The sequence below is a fragment of the Sinocyclocheilus rhinocerous genome, unplaced genomic scaffold (genome assembly GCF_001515625.1).
Source record: "Sinocyclocheilus rhinocerous isolate Xijiao unplaced genomic scaffold, SAMN03320098_v1.1 scaffold190, whole genome shotgun sequence".
NCBI lineage: Eukaryota > Metazoa > Chordata > Actinopteri > Cypriniformes > Cyprinidae > Sinocyclocheilus > Sinocyclocheilus rhinocerous.
This window is the reverse complement of record NW_015623079.1, coordinates 58,475-83,458: the sequence shown is the minus strand read 5'-3', so window position 1 is coordinate 83,458 and position 24,984 is coordinate 58,475. Positions and strand designations below refer to the sequence as shown.

Here is a 24,984-nt window from a genome sequence, read left to right as displayed (position 1 = left end):
GGATGGTTGCACAAATATAAACGTATCTCCAAAAATGCGGCATGCAATATATATTTCTTACTTTTTCCAGTAGACCATTCTTTCCGTTCCTCGCCGCCATCTTTTCTTCCTGTTGGTTTGCTGTGGCCTGGGTGACTGTGATTGGCTAAAATCACACAAAAACTGTCCAATCGAAATCGGGTTGAAACAGAGCGCCTTGGTCCGTCAAAGTGGGCGGGCTAAAGTGACTAGGGCGAGCTCTCTGATTGGCTAGACGCGGTGACGTTTTTCCTCTGCGGTATAACGGCACGGAGACAAATGCAAATTCTCGTGTTCGAAAATAAAAAGTGAGAATTATTTTAATGGCGCGCTCTTTGAAATTGCTACTAACCATAAACAAAACTTTTTACATAAAAGCCGCAGATCTGGTCATCATCACCAGACAAAATACACAATACTTTATATTTCTAAAACATTTTATGTCTATGGTCATCACCGCATCTGACATACCGAAAGTAACTTCCAAAACTATGCGCCGCCCACTTTAGAACCTAACGACTTATTTCTGCACGTTTGCATTCACATGATTACAATCTTTTAAAGAAATATCTCACATTTATTCTATTAGTTCGTGTAAGCCTCCTTTTGTTATAAAAGGTCCTTCTAATTTGCTGAGCCACTTGAAATGAAGAACTGTGCATCAACATCCTCAATGTTAAATGCTAAATTTGGAAAAAGCCCACTGCTGGCAGGACATTGATGAAATGGTTTGAACCCTGGTTTTCTTGTTCCAGACCACAGCGCTTTAGAAGGACAAAACATTACACTAACTTTGAGAACCTAAGCTTTTATTTAGTAAAACTTCCAAAATCTTCTTATCAGCCAAATTGAAATGAATCCGGTTTCACTTTTTTGGGGGTCCCCAGGGTCTGTGTCCCGGAGTCACCAATCCCATGCTGATCCAGGGTTTCCACCAAGATGAATAATACCTGTAGAGAGTTATTTCATTCAGGTACATTTAGCACCTTTATTTTGCAGATGTATATTTGCCAAGTTATGAAATAAAGGCGAAGACCTTTAGACCACATTTAACTTTTATCTTCATTTATTAATTTGATATATATATTTTTTTTTAAATCTTGATTTTCTTCAATGAATTCCTTCAAGGTAAACATGACAAAATATGAAAAGAACGATTAGCAAATGTATCAAGTGCAAAAAAAAAAACTTTTAGAAAAAACTAAATGTCTGTCATAAGGGAGCAAGACATACTTAAATACAAAAAGTATATAACCCTCCTGAGCATCTAATAAGATGAGTCAAAAACAAAACAAAAATCTTTTAATCCTTTTAAAAACACAAAAGGCAAAAAACTTGTAAAATTCTGAATGAATGCTACATTATTTCATTCCTGTCAAGTTATAACGCTCAGTGTTCTGTTGACTGAAACAAGAAAATCTTGTTTTGTTTTTGTTTTTTTTGAAATGCAATATTTAAAAAGATGACATTATTACAAAGTACTGTTCAAATAAATATAATGTGTGCTTTACTTCTCCACAGAATCCAAACATATGCAACATTCTCTTCCAAATCCAGCAATACCTTTCAACAATGGAAGTCAATCCAAGCGCTTTGAAAGCCCATCAGAAACAGTTCCTATTAACATCTTTGCATCTGTATCAATATAGGCAAGTCATGTTTCCAAAATAGTACAGTAATGCATAAAAAAAAATCGATTTCATCTTCTCCAATAGTACATCTGGTAGCCTACAGAACTGCATATGACCTAACTAATAACTACAAAAAAGAAAAAAACAAAAAGGAAAGATTGCTCGATTTGCAGAAATCAGACATGTTGGCACATTACAAAGAAGTATACAGTATAGAAATGAATCTAAAATAAAAATTAGATCAATGACGAAAGTAGACAAGATTAAATGTGTGTGCATATGCATGTGGTCCAACTGAATGTGTAATTTTTCAGCAAAAGTAACATTAAAGCTTTCTTGCCAGACAAGTCACAAAATAGATCTCTCTAGTGAACAAAGCTTAATAGATATAGTTCTGAAATGAAAGTAGCCCTTAAGAGTAGTGTGAACATCAAGCTAAAAGTGAAATATGGGTAAACTACAAAAAAACTATAATGTCCAGAAAACTAATGTCTTAAAGCAAATTCTCATACTTTTTTTCTTCTTGTTGCCAAATCAAGTGAGCATGCTTGATTTTTTATTAATTTTTTTATTATTGTTGTGGTGTTGCATCATTTGAAGAGTCCAAATGCAGATTACAGTTTGGAGAGTGTCAAAACACTTAATATAGAAAAAAAAGTTAGGTTTAAAAAAAAAAAAAAAAGATTTTCTTTAGAAATCTTAACTAACACTGTTACACAATGCCTTTTAGCATTTTAAAATCCCAAACTATTTTATAGCTATTATACTTGATGGCGAAAAACAGTATAGTAATAATATTAGCACAGTTAGGCCCCAAAATACTCTACACAAATATGTGAATACAAGCTCTTGATACTCAAGTTTGATTTCCGACAAAGAAATGTTTTTAAAAAATTGTAGCGCATCACAAGTATGTGTGTTAATCGAGTTCTCAGCACTGCCACAAGGGGCGCTATAACAAGCACAGGCATAAACCGTTATCTACGATCCTCTATGGATTTTCTATGGTGAACTACTTACTACCTTCTTTGATGTTTCAGAGAGGCTAGCAATAGCAAGCTAGCTTTGAAAGCATAATATCCCACCCTCCTTGCAAATCACCCTCCAAAGCCACGCCTCCTCCAAAACACATGAACGCGCACAGACAGACCAGTGGCTAACCAGCGACGCAACGAGAACTGGCATTGGTGGAGGGTTGAATGCAACGCTTACAGATTACCTTATGTCTCATTCACCGGTGAGAAAGCATTACAGTACAAAGCGCATGATATTACAATAATAACGTCTTCCATTCTCGCTCGGTCTGCAATAGCGTAATGGAACACGCTGATGACTTATTCCTGCACGAACCGGGTGCTCAGAGGTATGCAAATACATATGTTGACAGGCAGGTAGGACAGCCTATGGTAGCCCTCTGACAATTTATGGTCCTAAGCCTTCCGCAGATGATATAAATACATATAGATACATTTAGACCACTTAACTTAGTGATTGTTATAGGAATGTGAAGAGACTTTCAACCAACATAAAACAAAACTTTTTTGAACCAAACTACCTACCCTGGCTTTAACTGCCAACATGTTCATAGGTAGCCAGCTGAAAATAATACATCCTGGTTAATGGCTCAAACATTTGAAGGCAATTCTATCACTGCCGTGAGTACTGAGGTTTGTTTCCGCCACAGTACAACAAGAACAGCCTAAAAAGAGGTTACATACAACAAGACCTTGGTCTTGCAAATCGTTAAACAAGCATTTGTGTCCATGTACTTGTGTAGAGTAGTTTTCTGGCCTAAGCCTGCAATTTTTACTTTTTTCCACCTAAATGGTTAAAAAAATATATAAAAATTACAAAAAAATAAAAGAATTATACGAGTTGTTTGATTGATGGATACATCAAGAAAACTTCCCAAGCCACTGGAAACGAGAAATGCCAAAGAAAAAGAGTTATGCTACAATTTTTGTACAAAACACCTGTATCAACAAATGTCCTATGATAACTTTTATACATGCAAACAAACTTCTTGAGGAGCAATTGTGATTGTGATGAGCACAAAGAGATTGTAAGGAGTACTGTCATATATGGCTTGAAGTACTAAAAGCCTTTCAGAGTTCTTATAAATTAAAACATTAATTTCCTCCTTTTTGAGTAGTAGAAGCCAGTTAAACAGTAAGAGAGCTTGAAACAAAACATTGCAGCTTCAAATCTAGATCCTCATAAATAGGAAAGTTCCTGAGAGTCCACACTTGTCCTACCACCATTTTGCCCCGAGCAAAGGCACTTGCTTGCTCTACGTCACGGGTGCCCAATCCTGTTCCTGGAGATCTACCTGCAGAGTTCAGATCCAACACACCTGTCTGTAATTACCAAATGCTCCTGAAGATCTTAATTAGCTGGCTCTGTTTTGTTTGATCAGGGTTGGAGCTGAACTTTGCGAGATCTCCAGGAACAGGGTTGGCACCTCTGCTCTAGGTGGACTCGATTAACGCAAGTTGGTTTGGATGAAAAGTCAAAAAAGTAAATACCTTATCTTACAATACTTATCCAGATCTTAGAAAGCCTCTGTAGTGCCTCAACAAAGAAAACGTTTGTGACCGTGACAAATCATTACAATAAAACACTACCATAACCGGAGGTTCCTTTAACAGCTGTAGCTAAAGTGCTCATTTCGTTTGGAGATTCTTCCTGATCTGCGTGTACTGTGTCCTACCATCCCATCTTTTGTAGCCCAGGACCGGAGTTCGTATTTGTTACGACTTGTTTTGTTCCTGTCTACTTTTTGACATTCTCTGTCAAACTGTCTTTGTAGCTTTTGTGCCAGTTCTCTGTCCTCCTTTTCCTGATTCGTTTGCTGGACAATCAGATCATCAAACCTGTCACAGACATCTGTCCGGGACATTTTTGTCTGTAGGGTCTCTTCCAAATATTTGGTTTTGTGGCTTCTCTTTTTGCCCCTTCTTGAGGTAGGTCTGTTAAGTACACAGCTCCTGGTGGTAGGCTCATTTATGAAGTTCTCTAGGTCTTCAGTACCCAGATTACAGTGTCCAGCAGGTTTATCAAGCATCGGTTCACAAATTTCTGTGGGTTCACAGAGTGCTTCACATTTGCTTCGCCCTTTTGCAGATGAAGTATCTGCAATGGTTTGAGTTGTCGACCTGATGTGAGCGCTAGCTGGCTGTGTACCTTCCTCTTTGTTACACTGATCAAATACAAGCCGTCGTTTATTACAGACTACAGGTTTATCCTTCTGATCCTTAGCACTTGGTTCACAAATGCACTGATGATCTTGCAAGCTGTCCTTGGCTACAGCACAGCTGCAGAGTCGGCTGTCCAGTTCTTCAACGGGACTCAGTTTAAGGCTAAGATCCTCTGCGATCGGACTTGTGACTGTACCTTTTGAGGTCACCTTGATACACTGACGATCAACTTCAATTTGCTTCCACTTCTGCAAGATGGTCGGGCTGGCCTCGTAGCTTGTGGACTTGTGCAGAGTGCGTGTCAAGTTCCTAGGGGTTGACTTCACGATTGTAGGTTCCAAAAGTCGCCCATCGGGCAGCCTTTTGGGTGGAGTGCACGGCGAGCAGACAATAGGCTTGAAATGGTTGAGTTCTTCCGATATGCTGTCATTGCTCTCTGGGCTAATAGACCTCTCTGGTTTGGTCTGAAGCACGAGCGAAGCGGATGAGGTGTGGATGCCCCGCCAATGGTGTCTCTTATCTAAGCTCAGTACCGGAGCTGAGAAAGAGTGACTGTTCTCTGAGGACAGAAGGATTCCAGCGTTGTAACTATGAGTGATGCTAGCCTAGAGCAGGGAAAGAGATGCAGAGTAGTATCACTGACAATAAAAATGACTGATTCACTGGACAATTTGTCTATTGTCAAGCTTGCCACAACATATGCTATTTCTTACTATAGGGGTGTCCAATCATGCTCCTGAAGGGCCAACATCCTGCAGAGTAGGGCTGGGCAATATGGCCAAAAAATAAAAATGTTCATATCAGTCGATATTGATAATTATCACGATAAATTAATTTTTTTCAAGTTTAAAGGCAGATTTTTTTTTGCTCCTAAGTGAAAGTTATAGAAACAAGACCGTTGATTGTGGTTTTAAACTACTCTTTATGGTCAGAACATGACAAACACTAAACGTTTTTGAATTCTTTAAACTTTTCCAGTCATTTTTCCTTAAGAGAAATATCTTAATAGAAAATATATATATATTTTTTTGTTTCTGCATGTTCTAATGAGTGATATTGTTTCAAATCATGAAACAGGTTTGTGTTCCTGACTTTGATGATGTGTATCTTCAGCACAGTTTGCAGTGCAGGCTGCAATATTAATAGTATAAAAATTTTTTGTCTCTTAGAAATGCACATTTGACAGAAGCTTGAGTTAGGATACAGATTTATGTTACATTTACATTTAGTCATTTAGCAGACGCTTTTATCCAAAGTGACTTACAAATGAGGACAATGGAAGCAATCAAAATCAGCAAGAGATCGTGCTGTAAACTAAAAACAATAGTCAGGCAGTTGGCACCCTCTGCAGGCATTTGATATAATGCATAATGTACATAAGTTATGATTATATTGTTTTATTAGGGGTTCAAGCAGGTAGCGCTGAAACCCTATTCAAATAGTTAGAATGGCCAAGTATCAGCAATTTCCACGTAAATCTGATTGGGCAGACCAAACTGTAAGTTGTAGAGACTTTAAACTTGGAGGGATGGTAGTACTCACCGTATACAATGTCATCAAGGCTCACCCCAATCGGTCTGATGGGGGCGCTACAGCGATCAAAAGTACAAAATTGCTCATAACTCCTAAACTGTTAGACGCAGGCTCAAGTGCCTTATGTTGTTGGAATCCTAGGCTCATGACGGACAAAACCCATGCCTTGGATTTAATTGTCACCCAAAATTTTCAGGTATGCTGGATTTTTTTAAAAACCTACCTTTTTAGTTTCTGCATGTTCTAATGAGTGATATTGTTTCAAATCATGAAACAGGTTTGTGTTCCTGACTTTGATGATGTGTATCTTCAGCACAGTTTGCAGTGCAGGCTGCAATATTAATAGTATAAAAATTTTTTGTCTCTTAGAAATGCACATTTGACAGAAGCTTGAGTTAGGATACAGATTTATGTTACATTTACATTTAGTCATTTAGCAGACGCTTTTATCCAAAGTGACTTACAAATGAGGACAATGGAAGCAATCAAAATCAGCAAGAGATCGTGCTGTAAACTAAAAACAATAGTCAGGCAGTTGGCACCCTCTGCAGGCATTTGATATAATGCATAATGTACATAAGTTATGATTATATTGTTTTATTAGGGGTTCAAGCAGGTAGCGCTGAAACCCTATTCAAATAGTTAGAATGGCCAAGTATCAGCAATTTCCACGTAAATCTGATTGGGCAGACCAAACTGTAAGTTGTAGAGACTTTAAACTTGGAGGGATGGTAGTACTCACCGTATACAATGTCATCAAGGCTCACCCCAATCGGTCTGATGGGGGCGCTACAGCGATCAAAAGTACAAAATTGCTCATAACTCCTAAACTGTTAGACGCAGGCTCAAGTGCCTTATGTTGTTGGAATCCTAGGCTCATGACGGACAAAACCCATGCCTTGGATTTAATTGTCACCCAAAATTTTCAGGTATGCTGGATTTTTTTAAAAACCTACCTTTGCGAACTAGTCCTAGGTATTTTGCCCGATCAGAACCAAACCAGTGCGGAAAGATTTTCTGGAGCGTGAATATCAATAATTATCCAAAAAAAAGGGTTGAAATTTCGACTTCGACTCAACATTGAAAGGGATGCCAAAATGTTCAAAAGGGGCAGGACAGCTTTTACTAAAACAGCTATAACTTTTGAACGGAATGAGATATCGTCGACAAACTCAGAACACTCATGTAGGAGCTCATTCAAAGTTCACATGAAAAAAAAAAATCGCAGAGCTTGGCCACTTGGTGGCGCTATAAGAGGGGAAAAATGGCTATGACTAAGCAACTATTTGTCCGATCAACATGAAAATTGGTATGCAGTGTCTTTTATCCAAAGTGCCACAGGTGTCTATAAGGACAAGGATAAGGACAAGACAAGGTTAACAGAGGACAATCGGAATGAAACTCGGTGGGCCTGTTTGACTCGTGGCCCTAAAGGTCTGTGAGAAATTTTGAAATAAATCGGTCCCTGGGGAGCGATATCACATTTTTCAAGGGCGTAAACGATTGTATATTGCACGGTTTTTCAGACATACAACAATATTCATATCATCTGATAGAGCTCCTCATTCTGAACAACTTTGCCTCTAGAACCACTGCTGTCAATCAAATCGTCTGTAAAATAATTGATAATATGTAAAACACCTACTTTTGCGAACTAGTCCTAGGTTTTTTTTTTTCGTTTTGTATTTAATTTGTTAAAATTATATCTAGCCTATTTTCAAAGTTCTCTGTGTTTATTTATTTAATGTTAAAGTTATTTCCTAGTTAATTGTTTGGTGCGTGTGTATGCAGTAGGCCTAGCCTGCGTTTAAAAACTGAGGTGCCGCTAGTTGCTGTTTTGTTTGGACGGTTAATGTTTTATAAGCTAATAAAAAAATACCCAATGTTTTTGTCATGTGTGGTGCTTTGGTTTAGCATTGGTTACTTCATCTTATTTAAACGCAATCATGTTTAAAGTCTGTTATTCTGGATGTTAACTTAAGTATTTGTGTATAATTTTCACAAGCTCTGAGATAAAGTCCGCGGGAGCGGGCGGGAGTGGACACAAACATTGCGGGCGCGGGCGGGAGTGGAACACATAGGTTGCGGGAGCGGGCGGTCCTGGTCATACATTCAGCGGGAGCGGGCGGGTGCGGGTTTAAGAAAACAGTCCCGCGCAGGGCTCTACACTGCAGTACAATTCTCTGGACTCTCTATACCAAAAAAGGGGTATGTCCAAGAGCCTGTCCACATGGAGACGCCTTTAGCTGTATCCGTAAAAAATGTTGTATCGTATCAGCGTTTCATCCAGACGGATCTAGCATTTTGGGAGTCTGAAACGATTGTATATTGCACGGTTTTTCAGACATACAACAATATTCATATCATCTGATAGAGCTCCTCATTCTGAACAACTTTGCCTCTAGAACCACTGCTGTCAATCAAATCGTCTGTAAAATAATTGATAATATGTAAAACACCTACTTTTGCGAACTAGTCCTAGGTTTTTCGCTCAATCTCGAAAAAAACCACTGCAGTACAATTCTCTGGACTCTCTAGGTCAATAATTATAAAAACATTTTTGAACTTTACCCTTTGGATGGCTATAACGGGGTAGTTTAAAAAAGGGGTATGTCCAAGAGCCTGTCCACATGGAGACGCCTTTAGCTGTATCCGTAAAAAATGTTGTATCGTATCAGCGTTTCATCCAGACGGATCTAGCATTTTGGGAGTCTGAAACCACTATTCTTTGAAACCCTGTCCCAGAGTGTATAAATCTGAAAACTATACCCTTGCGTTTTCGTGTGTACAGCCAATCCGTATATTTTGTGAAACGATGATGTCATCACCCCACGTCTCGACCCTAGTCAGACACTGCTACGTCACTTAACAGCAACAACAACAATGGCGGACTACATGCAAGGTTTATGCGCATGCTCCAAGTATTTGTCTCCATTTTTAGTGTATTTCTGTGGCAGAATTACAGTGCCACATACTGGTCTGGCATGTATACTACATCGTTTTGAGTCGGTTTCAGTGGTTTCGTGTGTACGCAGATATTTCTTGAGACAATGCCATGTTTACAGAATTTTTTTTTAGAATGAGGAAAAAATAAAGATTGGATAGGGAAAGCTCTGGCTTTGTGTGGATGTGGCCCAAATATACCCACAAGCCTATAAATCCTAAACGCAAACTCAAAACTTAACAATGGGTGTGTGTACGCAGATATTTCTTGAGACAATGCCATGTTTACAGAATTTTTTTTTAGAATGAGGAAAAAATAAAGATTGGATAGGGAAAGCTCTGGCTTTGTGTGGATGTGGCCCAAATATACCCACAAGCCTATAAAGCCTAAACGGAAATTCAAAACTTCACAAAACTAGGTTAGCACATGCAACAGTTTATTTTAAACAAACATGCAAAGTTTCATGGAGATCGGACCACAGGTGGCACTATAACTTTCACAAAGGCTTCAAAAACACTACATTTCTATGATAAATGACCTGAAATAGCAAAAAATGTTCACGTATTCACACTAGATCTTCACAGCGTACGAACTTTGCCTACAGGACCACTGCTGTCAATCAAACTGTTCTTTAAATATTTGACATTATTAAAAAAAAAAAAAACTACTTTTGCAAACTACTCCTAGGTAGTCACCTCAATAATAAGGTCAATAATTATCCAAAAATGTTGAACTTTCCCCTTTGGCTAGTTATAACGGCCATTTAGAAAATGGCCAAATATACCCCAAAGCCTATAAATCCTAAACGCAAACTCAAAACTTAAAACTGGGTGAGCTCATGCGACACATAATAATATTAATAATATGTTTTATTAATATAGCACCTTTCAAGAACCCAATGACGCTTTACATAAGGTTGGTAGGTAACAAGGACACAAATACATTCAAGTATACAATACATAATCAACTAGACAGAGATCACATAATAAACAAGTTAAGTTATGAAAGCAAACATAAGAGTAGAAATTTAAGGCAGATGATCATTTACCAAACGATTCTAAAGAAGCATGCAAACTTTTATGGAGATCTGCCCATAGCTGAGGCAATAACTGTTAAAAAGGTGCAAAAATGCTGTATTTCTATGGCAAATCCCATAAAATGGCTGTAAATGGCCCTCAATCCATGCTTCATATGTTTCTAAACAAGCATGCAACATTTAATGGAGATTGGGTAAAAATTGGCACGATAATAGTAATAAAGCTTAAAGGTGCAATAGGTGATCGTTTTCAGAAACATTTTTTGTTATGCTGGTTGAAAGTCTCTTCACATCCCGATAGCAATCATTAAGTTAAGTGGTCTAAATGTATTTATCTGCATTTATATATTCTGTGGAGATGTAGGACCAAGAAATGTTAGTCCAATTAAAACGCTCGAGCGTTTTAATTGGCTTGCCTACCTGCCTGTCAACTTATGTATTAGCATACCTCTGCGCACCCGGTTCGCGCAGACAGGATACATCATCAGCACGTTCACGCACGCTGTGCAGACAGAGCGAGGATGGCAGGCAAACATCAACAACCCGATCTTCCTTCCTGATATTGTTGTACTTTTAAAGTTTTCTCACCGGTGAATGACATGATGTAGCCCAGCGGTTCCAAATTCCAGTCCTGGTATTCTGGTCTGTGAGCGTATATGCGTTTAGGGGGTGTGGCTTTGGACGGCGATTGCAGGTAGGGTGGGACGTTCGCTTTCAGTGCTATCAGGCTAAATTTAGCATTTTCCAAGATCTCCTACTGCACCTTTAAAGACAGTATACTTCTTTGGGAAGTTCCCTGAAATTGCAATTATAACCACGGCAGCAGAGGGCCAATAATGGGCTCATTCAACTCACTAATATAGTACTTTTCACAGGTTTTACTTTTGGATTCGCATGTAGACGTTATAAAATCATTATTATAACATTTAAAAATCACATTTACTCAAAGTTTACCACTTTATTTATACAAACGTATCAGTTTTTACAATTATGCCAGATTATGATTTCTGTGAAACCTGAAAATGATATATAACCTCTTAAAAAGAGAAGACTTGCAAGTAAGCATTTTGTTACCTACCATTTATATCGGAAATCTATATGTGCAACAAAATGTGTGTGTAAGCATGTTTAATGAGCACTAATATAATTGTTTAACCATTAAATTTCTGTGTGTGTGTGTCTGTGTCTGTGAGCGTATTCTGCATCATGGATGCGTTTCAGTGTCAGCCATTAATTTTGGGTTGGCCTAGACCAGGGGTAGGCTTGTTCGGTCCTAGAGAGCTGCAGAGTTCAGCTCCAACCTTGAAAAAAAAAAACACCTGCCTATAGCCTTAGTAATCCTGAAGACATTGATTAGCTTGTTCAGGTGTGTTTGATTAGGGTTGGAGCTGAACTCTGCAGGACTGCGGCTCTATAGGACCGAACTTGCCTACCCCTGGCCTAGACCCTAAAAGCATAAGGCCTTAAAGCGCTTGAACCCCGGTAATCGCAGCTTGCAGTAGTGTTAATTTCTTTAATGAAATCTATGACTAAAAATGTATGTCAACGAAGTTTTTTCCCCTGACGAAAACAAGACGATGACGAGACGATAATAAGTTCATGAAACGATAACTGAGACTAAATGAGCATGCAATATCATTGACGAAAAAAGACGAGACTAAATGTAGTTAAAAGAACAAAAACTTTACCAAAACCTTTTTATTTTTTGTTGAAAAAAGTGGAGCCAAAACATTTCAGACTGCTGTTCAAGACTCTATTACGAGAGTGTTCATGTTTGCGGTTGCCAGATATCAAGAGATCAAATCCCCCAATCAGAGCTTTTCTGTTAAACGGATACGTACTCTGCCCGGCTTTTTGCTTTATGAAATCTGGCAACCATTCACACGCATTCTCTCTGTGGAGGCGCCATGATCTGAAAACACCAACATATAATACTGTACAAGTAAGCTGCAGTTCAGCGATCTCTATTTGAGGTATTCTGCTTAAATGAAAGTGTCATTCAGCCAGTCTGTGTACTGTCATGGATCTCGACTGTATTGTTTGCGATAGTGGTTGCTGATTGTAATGTTACTTACGCAACCTCTGAGCGGCAATAAGTTTGTTTTTTTTGGGGGGGCGGGTTTTAAAAGAGTTGTTTTAAAAGATAAACATTAATGCAATTTGGAATTACTATTAGGAATTTCTCTGTTATCATATTCGAGTAGGTTTTATAATATTTGAGTAGGTTTTTGTTACACCAGTTTTCATAATGTAGACAGGGCGAGTGTATATCTAAAGTCTTTGGTGTTTATTTAGCCTCTAATTGATATCCTGTTATAAATCTGTACACTAGATGAGGTAAAATAAACCATGCATACGAGTTGATATTCTATTGATTTGTGCATAATGGTGTAAGAGCAACTTCTGCTGAAATGTAAAAATAAATTTCCCAAATGACAACAATCATTTTTTTTTATCATTTTAACCATTATACAGTAAGACGAAAATATTACGAAAATGTATAAGTTTCCACTGACTAAAACTAGACTAAAATGCTCAGGCATTTAGTCAACTAAAACTTGATTAAAACTAAAACAGGACAAGTTGACCAAATATGATAAAAACTAAAAGTTACATTTGACACAGGACTAAGACTAAATAAAAAATAGCTGACAAAATTAACACTTGCAGCTATATTTATATTATGCATTTCAACTGTTTTGTTCAATAAAACCATATGATTACTTGCTTTTGATATTTTATTTGAACCAATTATTATTTCCTTATTGCTATTATGTATGTATTGTGAGTCATTTTAAAGTCTGTTGGCTTAGGTCTATTTTTATAACCACAAAAAAACAAAAATCCAATTACTCTATTAATCATCAGAATTATCAACCGATTACTCCATTATGAAAATAATCATTGCTGACAGCCCTATAAGATATGAAGAACCCTACTCTAGCAAAAGCTATGAACTGTACTAAAAGTTGCAGATAAATATGTCTTCTAAAATAGTTTTACTTACAACATTTTATACTCCGCAATTTAAATTTGAGAGCCAATTACATTTCTTGGAACAACAGGACTGGTGTTTTATCCAACAATTCACCCTAAACAACTTACAAATTAAACTGAAGCTTATTTGAACATACTCATTCAGCCAATAACTGAAATATTATACCTTGTCAGGAACGGCATGATGTGCGTGACCTCTGTTTTTTCCTCTTCCATCCTCAGAATCTGTACAGCTCCTGCTCCTCTGGACAGCACTGCTATGAAGACAACTGTAATACAGCACAGTGATAGAATGGATGTATATCTTTTTTTAACACCTAACAATCGGAAAACAATTTATTGAGGGAAGTATCAAAATGTAAGTCACAATTTTTAATCTTTCCTCCATACTGCAGACCTTCTGATATAATAAACAGTGATGTGCAAAGTTACTAATCGTCTGACATTTGGCATCAGCTAATATTAATTAGCGGATTAATTATTAATTAGGTGTATTAATAGTTGTGCTAGTTCATGTTTGTGGCAGATATAGCTCTATAAATGCATTTAATTTTAAAATAATTGTCCGTTGTCTATTTTTTTCATTTTGAGTGAATATTGTTAAATGTGTTTAATGAGAGTATGGCTGTAATCTAGACAAATGGAAACTCTGAATAACTTCTAACAAAGTATAATTTTGATTTGCTTGACACTTTACATAATTTCTATACCTCTATGTGCTATTTCATAGTTTTGATGACTGTTGTCCTAAAATGTCATAAAGAATGAAGAGGTGTGTTTTTTTGCATAGTAGTGTATAGGGCTGCACGATTAATCGAATGCGATTGTCATGCGCATTTTGTTAGTAAAGCCGGTTCTGTAATCAGAAGGAAATCACGATCTCGATTCCATTTCGATTTATCGTGCAGCCCTAATAGTGTACCCCATTATTCCATGCCCTCCTCTCTAGAAATGATGAAAAACTATATAATTTGACCCCTGATAATAAATATATTTATATAAAATTAGAAAATTAAAGGGGTCATATGATGCGATTTCAAGTTTTCCTTAAGTGTCTGTGGATACTTGCTATGTACCTACTGCCTGGAAATGTTCATTTATAGTGCCTGTGCCAAAAATATCAAAACCAGCAGTTTTAAATGATTATCGTCCGGTAGCTTTGACATCTATTGTCATGAAGAGTTTTGAAAAAATAGTGTTAGATCGTGTTCTTTCTGAGGTGCGAAACAAACTCGATCCTTTACAATTTGCATATAGGAGGGGGAGGAGTGGCAGAAGATGCCCTCTTGTATATGCTACAAAGACTCTATTGTCATCTTGATCAACCAAAGCGATATGCCCGTGTTATGTTTGTAGATTTCTCATCTGCATTTAATACTATACGACCACATATTCTAATGGAAAGATTGTTTAAGCTGGGTGTGAATAGCAGACTCATTAGATGGGTTGAGTCTTTTTTGACCGATAGATTACAGTGTGTTAGGGTGAACTCTATCAGCACTTCCTCTAATCTGACCAACACAGGGGCCCCACAGGGAAGTATTATCTCCCCAGTGTTATTTACCCTTTATACAAATGAATGTAGAGGTTTTTCATCTGATGTTTTTAATGTCAAATATGCAGACGATACGGCAATTATTGGTTTGATCACTGAAGATGAAGAGGAGTATCGTAGAGGTGTGGATGAGTTTGTTGATTCGTGTCAATCTAGTTTCCTTCAGTTAAACAACAGGAAAACTAAAGAAATGATTTTTGACTTCAGAACAAGAAGAGGTACTCATCAACAAATAACTGTTAATGGTGATGGCATTGAAGTTGTAAATGAATATAAATATCTAGGGACAATCATTGATGTAAAACTGACATGGGATGTAAATACAGCAGCTGTTTACAAGAAAGGGCTGCGACGATTGTATTTCATGCTGTAATGTGGTGTTTTGGGTTGTGTTTCTTGTTCATGTTTTCCATGTCTTTTATTTTGTAATTGATTCATGCTGTTAGTGTCATGCTTCCCTTGCCCTCATGTATCTCTGCCTTGTTTATGGTGGCTCTATTCTATTTTTCATTTGTTGCTTGGTATTTCTCACTGTCTGTAGTAAATAAGAACAAACTAAATAAAATTGTTAATATGGCTAGTAAGATTGCAGGTAAACGACAGCATAGTCTGATAAAACTATGTGAATCTTGAGCTGTGAGGAAAAGCCATACAATTCTTCATGATGCATCTCATCCTCTTTGTGGTGAATATGAGTTATTACCATCTGGTCGAAGGTACAGGGTTCCATTATCTTTTATATCATCCAGTATAGCTCTGTTAAATACATTTTTGTGATATCACAGTTGTGGTTTTACATCTTATTACGGACTGCCCGTGCACAAAGATCTTTTATATCATCCAGTATAGCTCTGTTAAATACATTTTTGTGATATCACAGTTGTGATTTTACATCTAGAGGGATGTTGGTTGATGCTGGTTGTATTTATTTGTAATGTGTTGTAACCTGTTGATGTTTGTATTGGTTAATTATTGTTGTTGATCACTGAAGAGTTGTCACAGATACAAAAAGAATTTCTGAATGGACAATACACTTAACCAACTAACTAATAAACACATCTGATTCTCTCTAGAGAATCTCAGTTCTGTCACTAGCTCCACCCTCTGGACACACACATGCCTGGACAAGTTACCACAACCCATCACGTTTACAAACAACCAGGATAAGTTACTATACTACTACAGAAATAATACTGAGATTATTAAGAAAAAAAAATCTTTTAAATACTGATTTGATCAGGTATTACTATATTGACCGCTGTTCCCATGCCGTTCAGACAGAACGCAGAGCAGTTTGACAGAAAACCATCAAAACGCCACAAGTTACCAAACCCAAATGTACATACTCCAACAAATGTTTACTCCAACCAATAAGCCATTCAAATGGTCTTTAGCCAGAGGAATACAACAGAGTATTCAAGACGTGTTTTTTTCAAGTTGAAAACGCAACGCGCGCGACGCGACGCAACTGGGCGTTTGTCCACAGACCAAACCAAACGAAATAAAATATTTTATTTTTATTTCTAACCATTCTAATTTATTGGTAAAACGGCCGACTGAACTTAAATCACTGAAGCTGGAAAACTGTCATGCTGCGATTTCTCGAAGCGTAAATAATTATTTCAAACTCCTGATTATGTAATATGTCAAGTCCTCCGAACCTCCGTCCGCGATCTCTCGGTCTCTCTGCTCCAGCCTCCGCCTGCATCTCTCCGGATGACTGAGCCGGACCAGCTCCCAGAGTTCGGTGTTGACCAGGCTCTTCTCCCGGGACTGTTGACGGGCCCAGCTGGACACTCGCAGCCGGCACAGCGGACAGCACAGACTGATTAACTTCACCGTCCGCTGGAAACAATGCAGGCACACCGAGTGTCCGCATGGCATCGTTACCGGCTCCAGCAGAATCTCGGAGCACACTGGGCACCGGGCCTCCTCCAGACTCAGAGGAGCAGCGAGAGCGCCAGGCCTGGTTTTGCCTCTCTGCCCCAGTCCAGCGGATTTGGCGGACCCCACCGCCGCCATCTTCATTGGTATGTGCCTGCGTCTGGGTTTGAAAACAAGCCCCGCCCAGCCGTGGCGTCACATGCAGCGGTGGTGGAACGACAAAAAACAAAACAAAAAAAAAATTCTCATTTACAGAAAACATGTAATGCTTTGAAAACACTGAAATGTATATAATTGTCTTACTTTTTTTTCCTCTTTCCTTTTCCTTATATAGTTTTGGTGGGTTTTTTTCTCTCTGGTAGCTAATGTTAATATGATAATGTGTATATGTAATACCTCGAGTTATTGTAGTATTGATTAATAAAGCACTTAAAAAAAAAAAAAAACTAATTTACAATAACTGCTTCCTTTATTATTATTATTATTATTAGGGCTGCACGATAAACGCATGCGATATTAAAAAAATGTATCAACTATAATAATATTATTATATATACTACAATTCTAAATATCAAATTAAGTGACATTTCATTGAAAGATGATTTACATTTTAATTTGTTAACAACATTCTTCAAAATATCTTCTTTTGTGTTCAACTGAAGAAAGAAACTCATAACCTTGATGAGTAAATGATGACATTTTTGTACAAGTCCTGTTAGGAGAGATTCCTCTGGAAATGAGAAGGAAACAATTAATGATCAATTACTGGGCTAACCTCAAGGGTCATAAAGATGATCATCCTACAAAAATGGTTTTAATGAAGTGTTGGGAACAAAATAAGTTGAGTAGAAAAAGTTTTGGATGGAGTAGTGAAGCGTATGTAGAAGAAATGGAGGTAAATAGGTTTAAGATGAGCCCAACAGTTGTGATTCCTGAAAATGAACCATGGAGTTATATAACTCCCCATATAGATTTACAGTTGTTGGAAATTAAAAAAGCAGAAAGAAAAGTAGACATGTCTTCAGCATTCTCTGAACATTTTAGAACACAATATCCTCAATACTTACAAATATTTACAGATGGCTCAAAAGATCCAGAGCGAGAGACAACTGGAGCTGCTTTTTTAGTTCCTGACTGGGCTCATAGTATAAAGCGAACATCCAATCATTTGGCAGTATATACTGTTGAAATGATAGCAATACTCTTGTCCTTGCAGTGGGTAGAGGATTATAAACCTGGAAAGGTTTTAATTTGTTCTGATTCACTCAGTTTTAAAGAGTCTTAAAGGGGTCATATGATGCTGCTACAACTGGAGCTGCTTTTTTAGTTCCTGACTGGGCAATGAGTAGTACAAAGCGATTATCCAATCATTTGGCAGTATATACTGTTGAAATGATTGCAATACTCTTGTCCTTGCAGTGCGTAGAGGATTATAAACCTGGAAAGGTTTTAATTTGTTCTGATTCACTCAGTTTTAAAGAGTCTTAAAGGGGTCATATGATGCTGCTGTTGAAGTATTCCCTCAGCGACCAGCACAGATCAGATCTAGGCATAACGAAGCGGATATCGTCCTCTTTTGGAAGACCAAACAAAAGCAAAGGACCAGCTTAAACCAGCAAAGGACCAGTTTAAACCAGCAAAGGACCAGCATCCCAGCGTCAAAACATACCTAACCAGCATATGCTGTTTTTTTTCAACAGGGCAAAACAAGCTTTGCAGAGAGAAGAAATAGAATTACAAGTTCCTCTAAGCAAGTCTGAAATTAAGGTTTTAATCTGGAAAAAGGTTATTGCAGAATGGCAAATAAAGTGGGACAATAACGAAAAGGGTAGATTTTTCTACAATTTAATTAACAAAGTAAGTCAAAAAATAAGACATATTGGTAAAACAAGGAAAGAAGAGGTTGTTTATAATAGAATATTGTTGGGACATTCCAATCTTAATAGTACACTCAAAATATTAGGGAAACATCCAAATGGACTATGTGAACAATGCAAAGTAGAAGAAACAGTAACCCATGTAATTCTTGAATGTAAGAAATATGAGGAAGAAAGAAGTAATATGATAGTTGAAATCAAGAAGAATGGAATTCAGGTGGTACATTTTAAATCTTTTATAAAATGGGCAAGTGAAATAAATAGTAAAGCTTTCTTTAATTTTCTTAAAAGGACGGGATTAATAAGTAGAACGTAACTCTCTGTTCCACACTCCGGAGCAAAAGGTGGCGGTAATGCACCTAATTACACTGGTTGCCAGCCACCGTTAAAAGCCAAGAAGAAGAAAAAGAAGACATTTTTGTAAAGTAGGTAGCGCACCAAACCAGTAGATGGCAGTAATGCACCAGGCGTTCCGCCTTCAGTTACAGTAGAGTAAGATCTGCACTGGCAGTATGGCAGCGGCCAGTAAGAAAAGACTCCCCTTTAACAGACGGATCAAGCTTTCTGAGCTTCTAACATCAGTTTATGTTTGTACTTGTTGTTTTCGTGCATCTGGTGTTAAAGCTGGTGTGTAATGTGGACATTACAGTTAGTGTTGAATTCCTCTTGAAATATATCAGATTAATTGCAGCTTTTTTTCCTGCAGATTTTCCTTGCCAACTTTCTAGATCATTTGCGCCGGGTATCAGTGAACTTTACAATTTCTATTTTATATATTTTAATTTGTATAATATATGGGTCGTTTTTTAATAACATACGTGATTTAAGTTTTTTTTTTCATATGCAAAACATTTTTTCTTTTCTTTTCCTGTACATAATATAGCCTACACATAACATGATTCTACAAAAGCGTATCCCTATTTATGATCTAATAAAAAAAGTTATAACATTTGAACTAGCTTTTATTGTTGTTCTTTAATTTAGTACGTTATGTACTTTTGTCATTTTTATTAGTGTTTTTTTTTTTTTTTAGAAACGGCTATGATTATTTCACAATGTCATTCCAACATGATTTATGGATTAATACAAATAAAATACAGGAAATAATTGTGACCTTGTTTTCCGTCTCTTTAGTTGATGCTTTAAAAACCCATCTGAAAACACAATGTCAGTCGGAAAGGCGGCTGTGAAGGTGGTGCGTTTAGGGAGGATTTCCTACCGCAGTGCCTTGAAGCTCCAGCAGCAGCACATAAAGCAGCATCTGGATTCGTGCAGCAGCAGCCCAAACACTTTATTACTATGTGAACACGAGCCTGTGTACACCATCGGCATCAGACAGGCTCCTTACCCTCCTGAGGAGGAGCAGAGACTCAAAGCGCTGGGCGCAGACTTCTTCCGTACCAACCGAGGAGGTCTGATAACGTTTCACGGTCCTGGTCAGCTGGTGTGTTATCCCGTCCTCAACCTGGCCTGCTTTAAGAAGAGTGTGAGATGGTATGTGTGTGAACTGGAAAGGATGGTGATCAAGATGTGCAGCCAATTTAGGATCGAGGCCTCCACTTCTCCAGATACAGGTGTCTGGGTGGGCAACAACAAAATCTGTGCAATTGGTAAGTAACTTTTTAGGTTTACTTTTTGTATTGTATTGATTACTGGTCAAAAATGTGGACACCTCTGTATGTTATTTATTATTATTAATTTGCCCATTTTTGAACAATATAGCATCAAAACTGAAAGAAAACAATTACACGTATTGGAATTGTATTTTTTATTTTTTTTACAAAAGTAAAAAATGTCCTTCCCAACTATTATAGATAGATAGATAGATAGATAGATAGATAGATTGTTAACCACCACTGTAGTATTTCATTAACTACACTATTTGAATTATTTTTATTCACTTTTATTTATAATTATTTATGTAGCGCTTTATAAAATAGAGATAGTTTCTAAGCAGTCATTTAAAATAGTATATTTTATGTATATGTATATATTATATATATTTTTAAATGTTTTTATAACCAAGACTGCATTTATTTGATTTTTAAAAAATAATAATAATAATTTTGTGACGCATTTTTACAATTTAACTTGCTCTGTTTCTATTTTAATAAATTGTAAAATATAATTCAGTGTCACATATTTCCGCAGAATTCACTCTAATATGCTGATTTGGTGCTCACAAAACATTTCTTATTATTTTCAATGTTGATATTTTTGTGGAAGTCATGATGCGTTTCAGGATTTTTTTAAATGAATTTAACGTTCAAAGGAATAGTATTTTTTTTTTAAGATTTATTTGTAACAATGTAAAAGCCTCTACAGTCACTTTTGATCGATTAATGCATCTTTGCTAAATAAAATAATTAATTTCTCTAAAAAGAAAAAAAAAATTCTTACTTGATCCTAAACTTTTGAATGGTAGTGTTCCCATGAGCATTTCATTGTCACAATTTATTTACATTTCACTGGTCTCCTAGAAATAGTGCAGAATATTAATTTCATTTTGTTATATCATTTATTTATTTAAAATGATAAAACAGGTTTATTTACTATTTCCAGGTTTTAAAAAAAAGTACCTTTTGTCAGCAAAATAAAGGTAATTGTTGTGTTTTGCAGGTATTTATTGTAGAAGATACATCACCTCCCATGGACTGGCTCTTAACTGCAACACAGACATGAGTTGGTTTGACAACATTGTGCCATGTGGGATTGTGGGTAAAGGTGTGACATCACTGAGCCGAGAGCTGGGACGGGACGTCCCAACTGAGGAAGCCATACCAAAACTGCTGGAAGCCTTTACTGAACAATTTAACTGCACTTTAACATATAATTAATAAATGTATAAATAATGTCAAGTGTTTGAATATGTGCTTGTATTGTTATTAAAATTATTTTAACATTTAACATGTTGTGTGTGTGGCGTCTGGTTTTCATGATCATACATAAGACATACGCATTGCATGAGATCAGCAGGATAAAAATATCCCCGATAGTCTTGACTCTTGATTTGATCATGCAATTATCATGAATTATTTACAAAACACGTTTTCTGGAAGTGGATGGGTACAGTAAACACTACTGCATTGCTGACATGGGACACATGAGTCTTGAGAAAGAAAACTTGAATGAGATTACCAAATAATATTATAACATAACGAGGATATTTTTGTGTCTTTTGTGTATACATATTTTCTCTTTTTATTGTTATACTGTATGCTGTTGTACTGTTCAAAGCTTTTGGTAAGCAATTTTTCTATATATTTGTATTTTTTATTTTTATTAAATCAATACATTTATTTAGCAAGAATGCATTACATTTATCAAGAGTAATATTAAAATGTCTATTATGTTACAGTATATTTCTATTTCAAATTAATGCTGTTCTTTTAAAATTTCTATTCATTGAAGAATCCTGTAATAATAATAATAATAATAATTAGTTTCCACCAATAAATAAATAAATGGAGCAGCACAACTTTGTTTAACTGTGATAATCAGAAAAGTTTATTGAGCAGTAAATCATATTAGAATGATTTCTGAAGGATCATGTGACACTAAAGACTGGAGTAATGATGCTGAAAATTCAGCTTTGATCACAGGAATAAATTACATCTTAAAGGGGACCTATTATGCCCCTTTTTACAAGTTTTAGGTGTCCCCAGAATGTGTCTGTGAAGATTCAGCTCAAAATACCCCACAGATCATTTATTATATCATTTTGAAAATGCCTATTTTGAGTGGAAGTAGAAAACTGCATTTGTGTAAGTGTAAAACTGCCCGCCCCCTTTTCCAGAATGGCTGTGCCTTTACAGCTCGTGCCTCAGATACTCTGCCAAAAAACATCTGTTTGGTTTTGATTATCAGAGGAAATAAGGAAAGTGCAAGTAAATTACAAAAAATAACTGTAATAGCAATATTCTTTGATGTGGAGAAAGCATATGACATGCTGTGGAAGGAGGGACTCCTAATCAAACTACACTTAATGGAAGTTGGGGGGAAATTGTTTAATTGGATTATGGATTTCTTAAATGGACGCAATGTACAGGTGAAAACTGGGTTAGATTTATCAAAGCAATATGCTGTAGAAAATGGGACACCACAGGGGAGTGTGATTAGTCCAACTTTATTCTACATCATGATTAATGGAATCTTCCAGGGGGTATAAGAAGGTCTTCGCAGATGATGGTGCTATATGGAAGAAAGGTAGAAATGTTGAGTATATATTAAAGAAGATGCAAGAAAGAATTTATCAAGTTGAAAATTGGGGAATAAAATGGGGATTTAAGTTCTCAGTGGAAAAAGCAAAGGTAATGGTTTTTACAAATAAAAAGAAGGGCAAGGAAATTAAGCTGGAAATGTATGGAAGTATATTAGAGAAAGTAGAATGTTTTCGTTTTCTGGGATTATACTTTGATACAAAACTATGGAGAGAACATATAAAGTATACAGTTAATAATTGTAAAAAAGTTCTAAATGTGATGAGGTGTCTTGCAGGGTTGGAATGGGGAGCAAATGTTTCAGCTTTGAAATATATCTACATTGCTTTAATAAGATCTAAATTAGACTATGGGTGTATTGCACATGGATCAGCAGCAAAGTCTGTGTTAACTTAATTGGACATTGTGCAAGCGTGCGCTTTAAGAATATGCTTAGGGGCAATCAAAACTTCCCCAGAATGTGCACTTCAGGTTGAAGGAGGTGAAATGCCATTGTGGCTTCGACAGAAACAACTAGCAGCAAATTATTGGATAAATCTTAGAGGGCATGAGGATAATCATCCAACAAAAGAGGTGTTACAGAAGTGTAGGGAAAAGGAGAGAAGAAAGTAAGAAAGATTTGGCTGAACATGCAATTTAATTGCAAAAGAAATGGAAGTGCATAATAAAAGATTTACTAATACTGTAGCCTATTTAAACTAATATGGACTTCGGAAATCCTGAAGGTTGATCTAGAGCTTCTATCAATTAAAGTATGTAACCGAAATATAGATATAATCAGTGAATAGTATAAATACAATGACAATAAATATAAAGGCAGTATTCAGTTTTTTTACAGATGGGTCAAAAGATTCACAAACGGGTATGCGGTGTACATCCCTAAATATGAAATAGGAATTAGCAAAAGAAAATTCGCATTTATATGATATAAGCATTCAAAGCTTGCAGTTCGTCACTTCCGTCAAAACGGCTCACTATTTTTTTGACGTCACATCGTACTTCATCTTCTCATCAAATCTTCTGACCAATCAAATGCTCTCTAGAATCTGAAGCGCCCGCCCCCTGCACTATAAATATATATATGTTTATGTGCTATACTAATTGCATTAGAATGGATTGAACAGTCCAGGGATATCAACATGTAGTCACTCTGTATAGGCTCTTATTAGTATGAAGTCTGGAAAAGCTAGTAACCATCAAGAAATATTATATGAAATCTTGTTTATAAATTCAAGGGTATGTAGAAGGGAAAAGGGAAAGTATTACATATATGTGGATACCAGCACATGTGGGCATACAGGGAAATGAGAAAGCTGATAAATTGGCAAAAGAGGCAACAAAGAAAGAGCATGTAGCCATTGAAATTAAATCAGAAAATCTAAATCAGAAGGGAAGAGTCTAGTGTGGAAAAAGGTAATGGAAATACGGCAACATCAATGGGATCATGAAAGTAAAGGGAGACATCTATACATGATTCAGAATAGACATGATAAGAGAAAGAGCAAATAGAAGGATTGAACAAGCTGTAATGAGTAGACTCAGGATTGGGCATTGTAAATTAAATGGAACTTTCCATATGTTAGGAAAACATCCCACAGACCAATGCGATGAATGTCAAGAGGAGGAAACAGTTAAGCACATTTTTATGTCATGCAGGAAATTTACACTAGAAAGACAAGAGTGGAAACATCATTAACAGGTTTGGTGGTATGAATCCAATACAGCTAACAAAAACTCTAAATAAGGAAATCTGTGTGATAAAGAGTGCTAAAATACTAAGAAATGGATCATTGCTGATTATATGTAAGGATGAAAAACAGCAAATGATTGCAATCAGAATGAACAAAATAAATGGAAAGAAAGTAGAAAGCTCTATGACTAATGATAAAAAATTGTCAAAGGAGTTGCCACAGGGATTCCGGTAAATGTATCAGTAGAAGATGTGAAAAGAAATATAACAGTGAAGTCAAACGTCTAAAAATAAACAGGAACGGAAGTACATGTGATAGTCTTCAGTTATGATCTCTTTTGATGACTCCTGAAAAAGATCAACATTGGATACATACCTCCACCACTTAGATGTTTTAAATGT

At 36.6% G+C, this 24,984-nt stretch overlaps 2 protein-coding genes across 6 annotated transcripts; one reads left to right on the top strand and one right to left on the bottom strand.

Annotated features, from left to right (window-relative positions):
• The first annotated feature begins 4,048 nt into the window (after window positions 1-4,048).
• LOC107720748 (putative lipoyltransferase 2, mitochondrial) lies at window positions 4,049-21,539 on the top strand. Of its 5 annotated transcripts, none has more exons than XM_016531136.1 (4): window positions 19,111-19,197; window positions 19,379-19,414; window positions 19,807-20,282; window positions 21,292-21,539. In XM_016531136.1, the coding sequence occupies exons 3-4, from the start codon at window positions 19,838-19,840 to the stop codon at window positions 21,507-21,509; spliced, it is 663 nt and encodes a 220-aa protein (XP_016386622.1). In that variant the 5' UTR covers window positions 19,111-19,197; window positions 19,379-19,414; window positions 19,807-19,837; the 3' UTR covers window positions 21,510-21,539. The 5 variants fall into 5 exon arrangements, with proteins under 5 accessions (XP_016387318.1, XP_016386622.1, XP_016385854.1 ...); XM_016530368.1 differs by having other exon boundaries at window positions 19,111-19,259; XM_016529670.1 differs by having other exon boundaries at window positions 19,111-19,299.
• Window positions 4,184-16,946, bottom strand: LOC107726617 (E3 ubiquitin-protein ligase RNF169-like). Its single transcript, XM_016536605.1, has 4 exons — window positions 16,540-16,946; window positions 14,740-14,750; window positions 13,523-13,660; window positions 4,184-5,451 (listed from the first exon to the last, which is right to left on the bottom strand). Exons 1-4 carry the CDS (start codon window positions 16,937-16,939, stop codon window positions 4,291-4,293), a joined length of 1,710 nt encoding a protein of 569 aa, XP_016392091.1. The 5' UTR covers window positions 16,940-16,946; the 3' UTR covers window positions 4,184-4,290.
• Window positions 21,540-24,984: the final 3,445 nt, after the last annotated feature.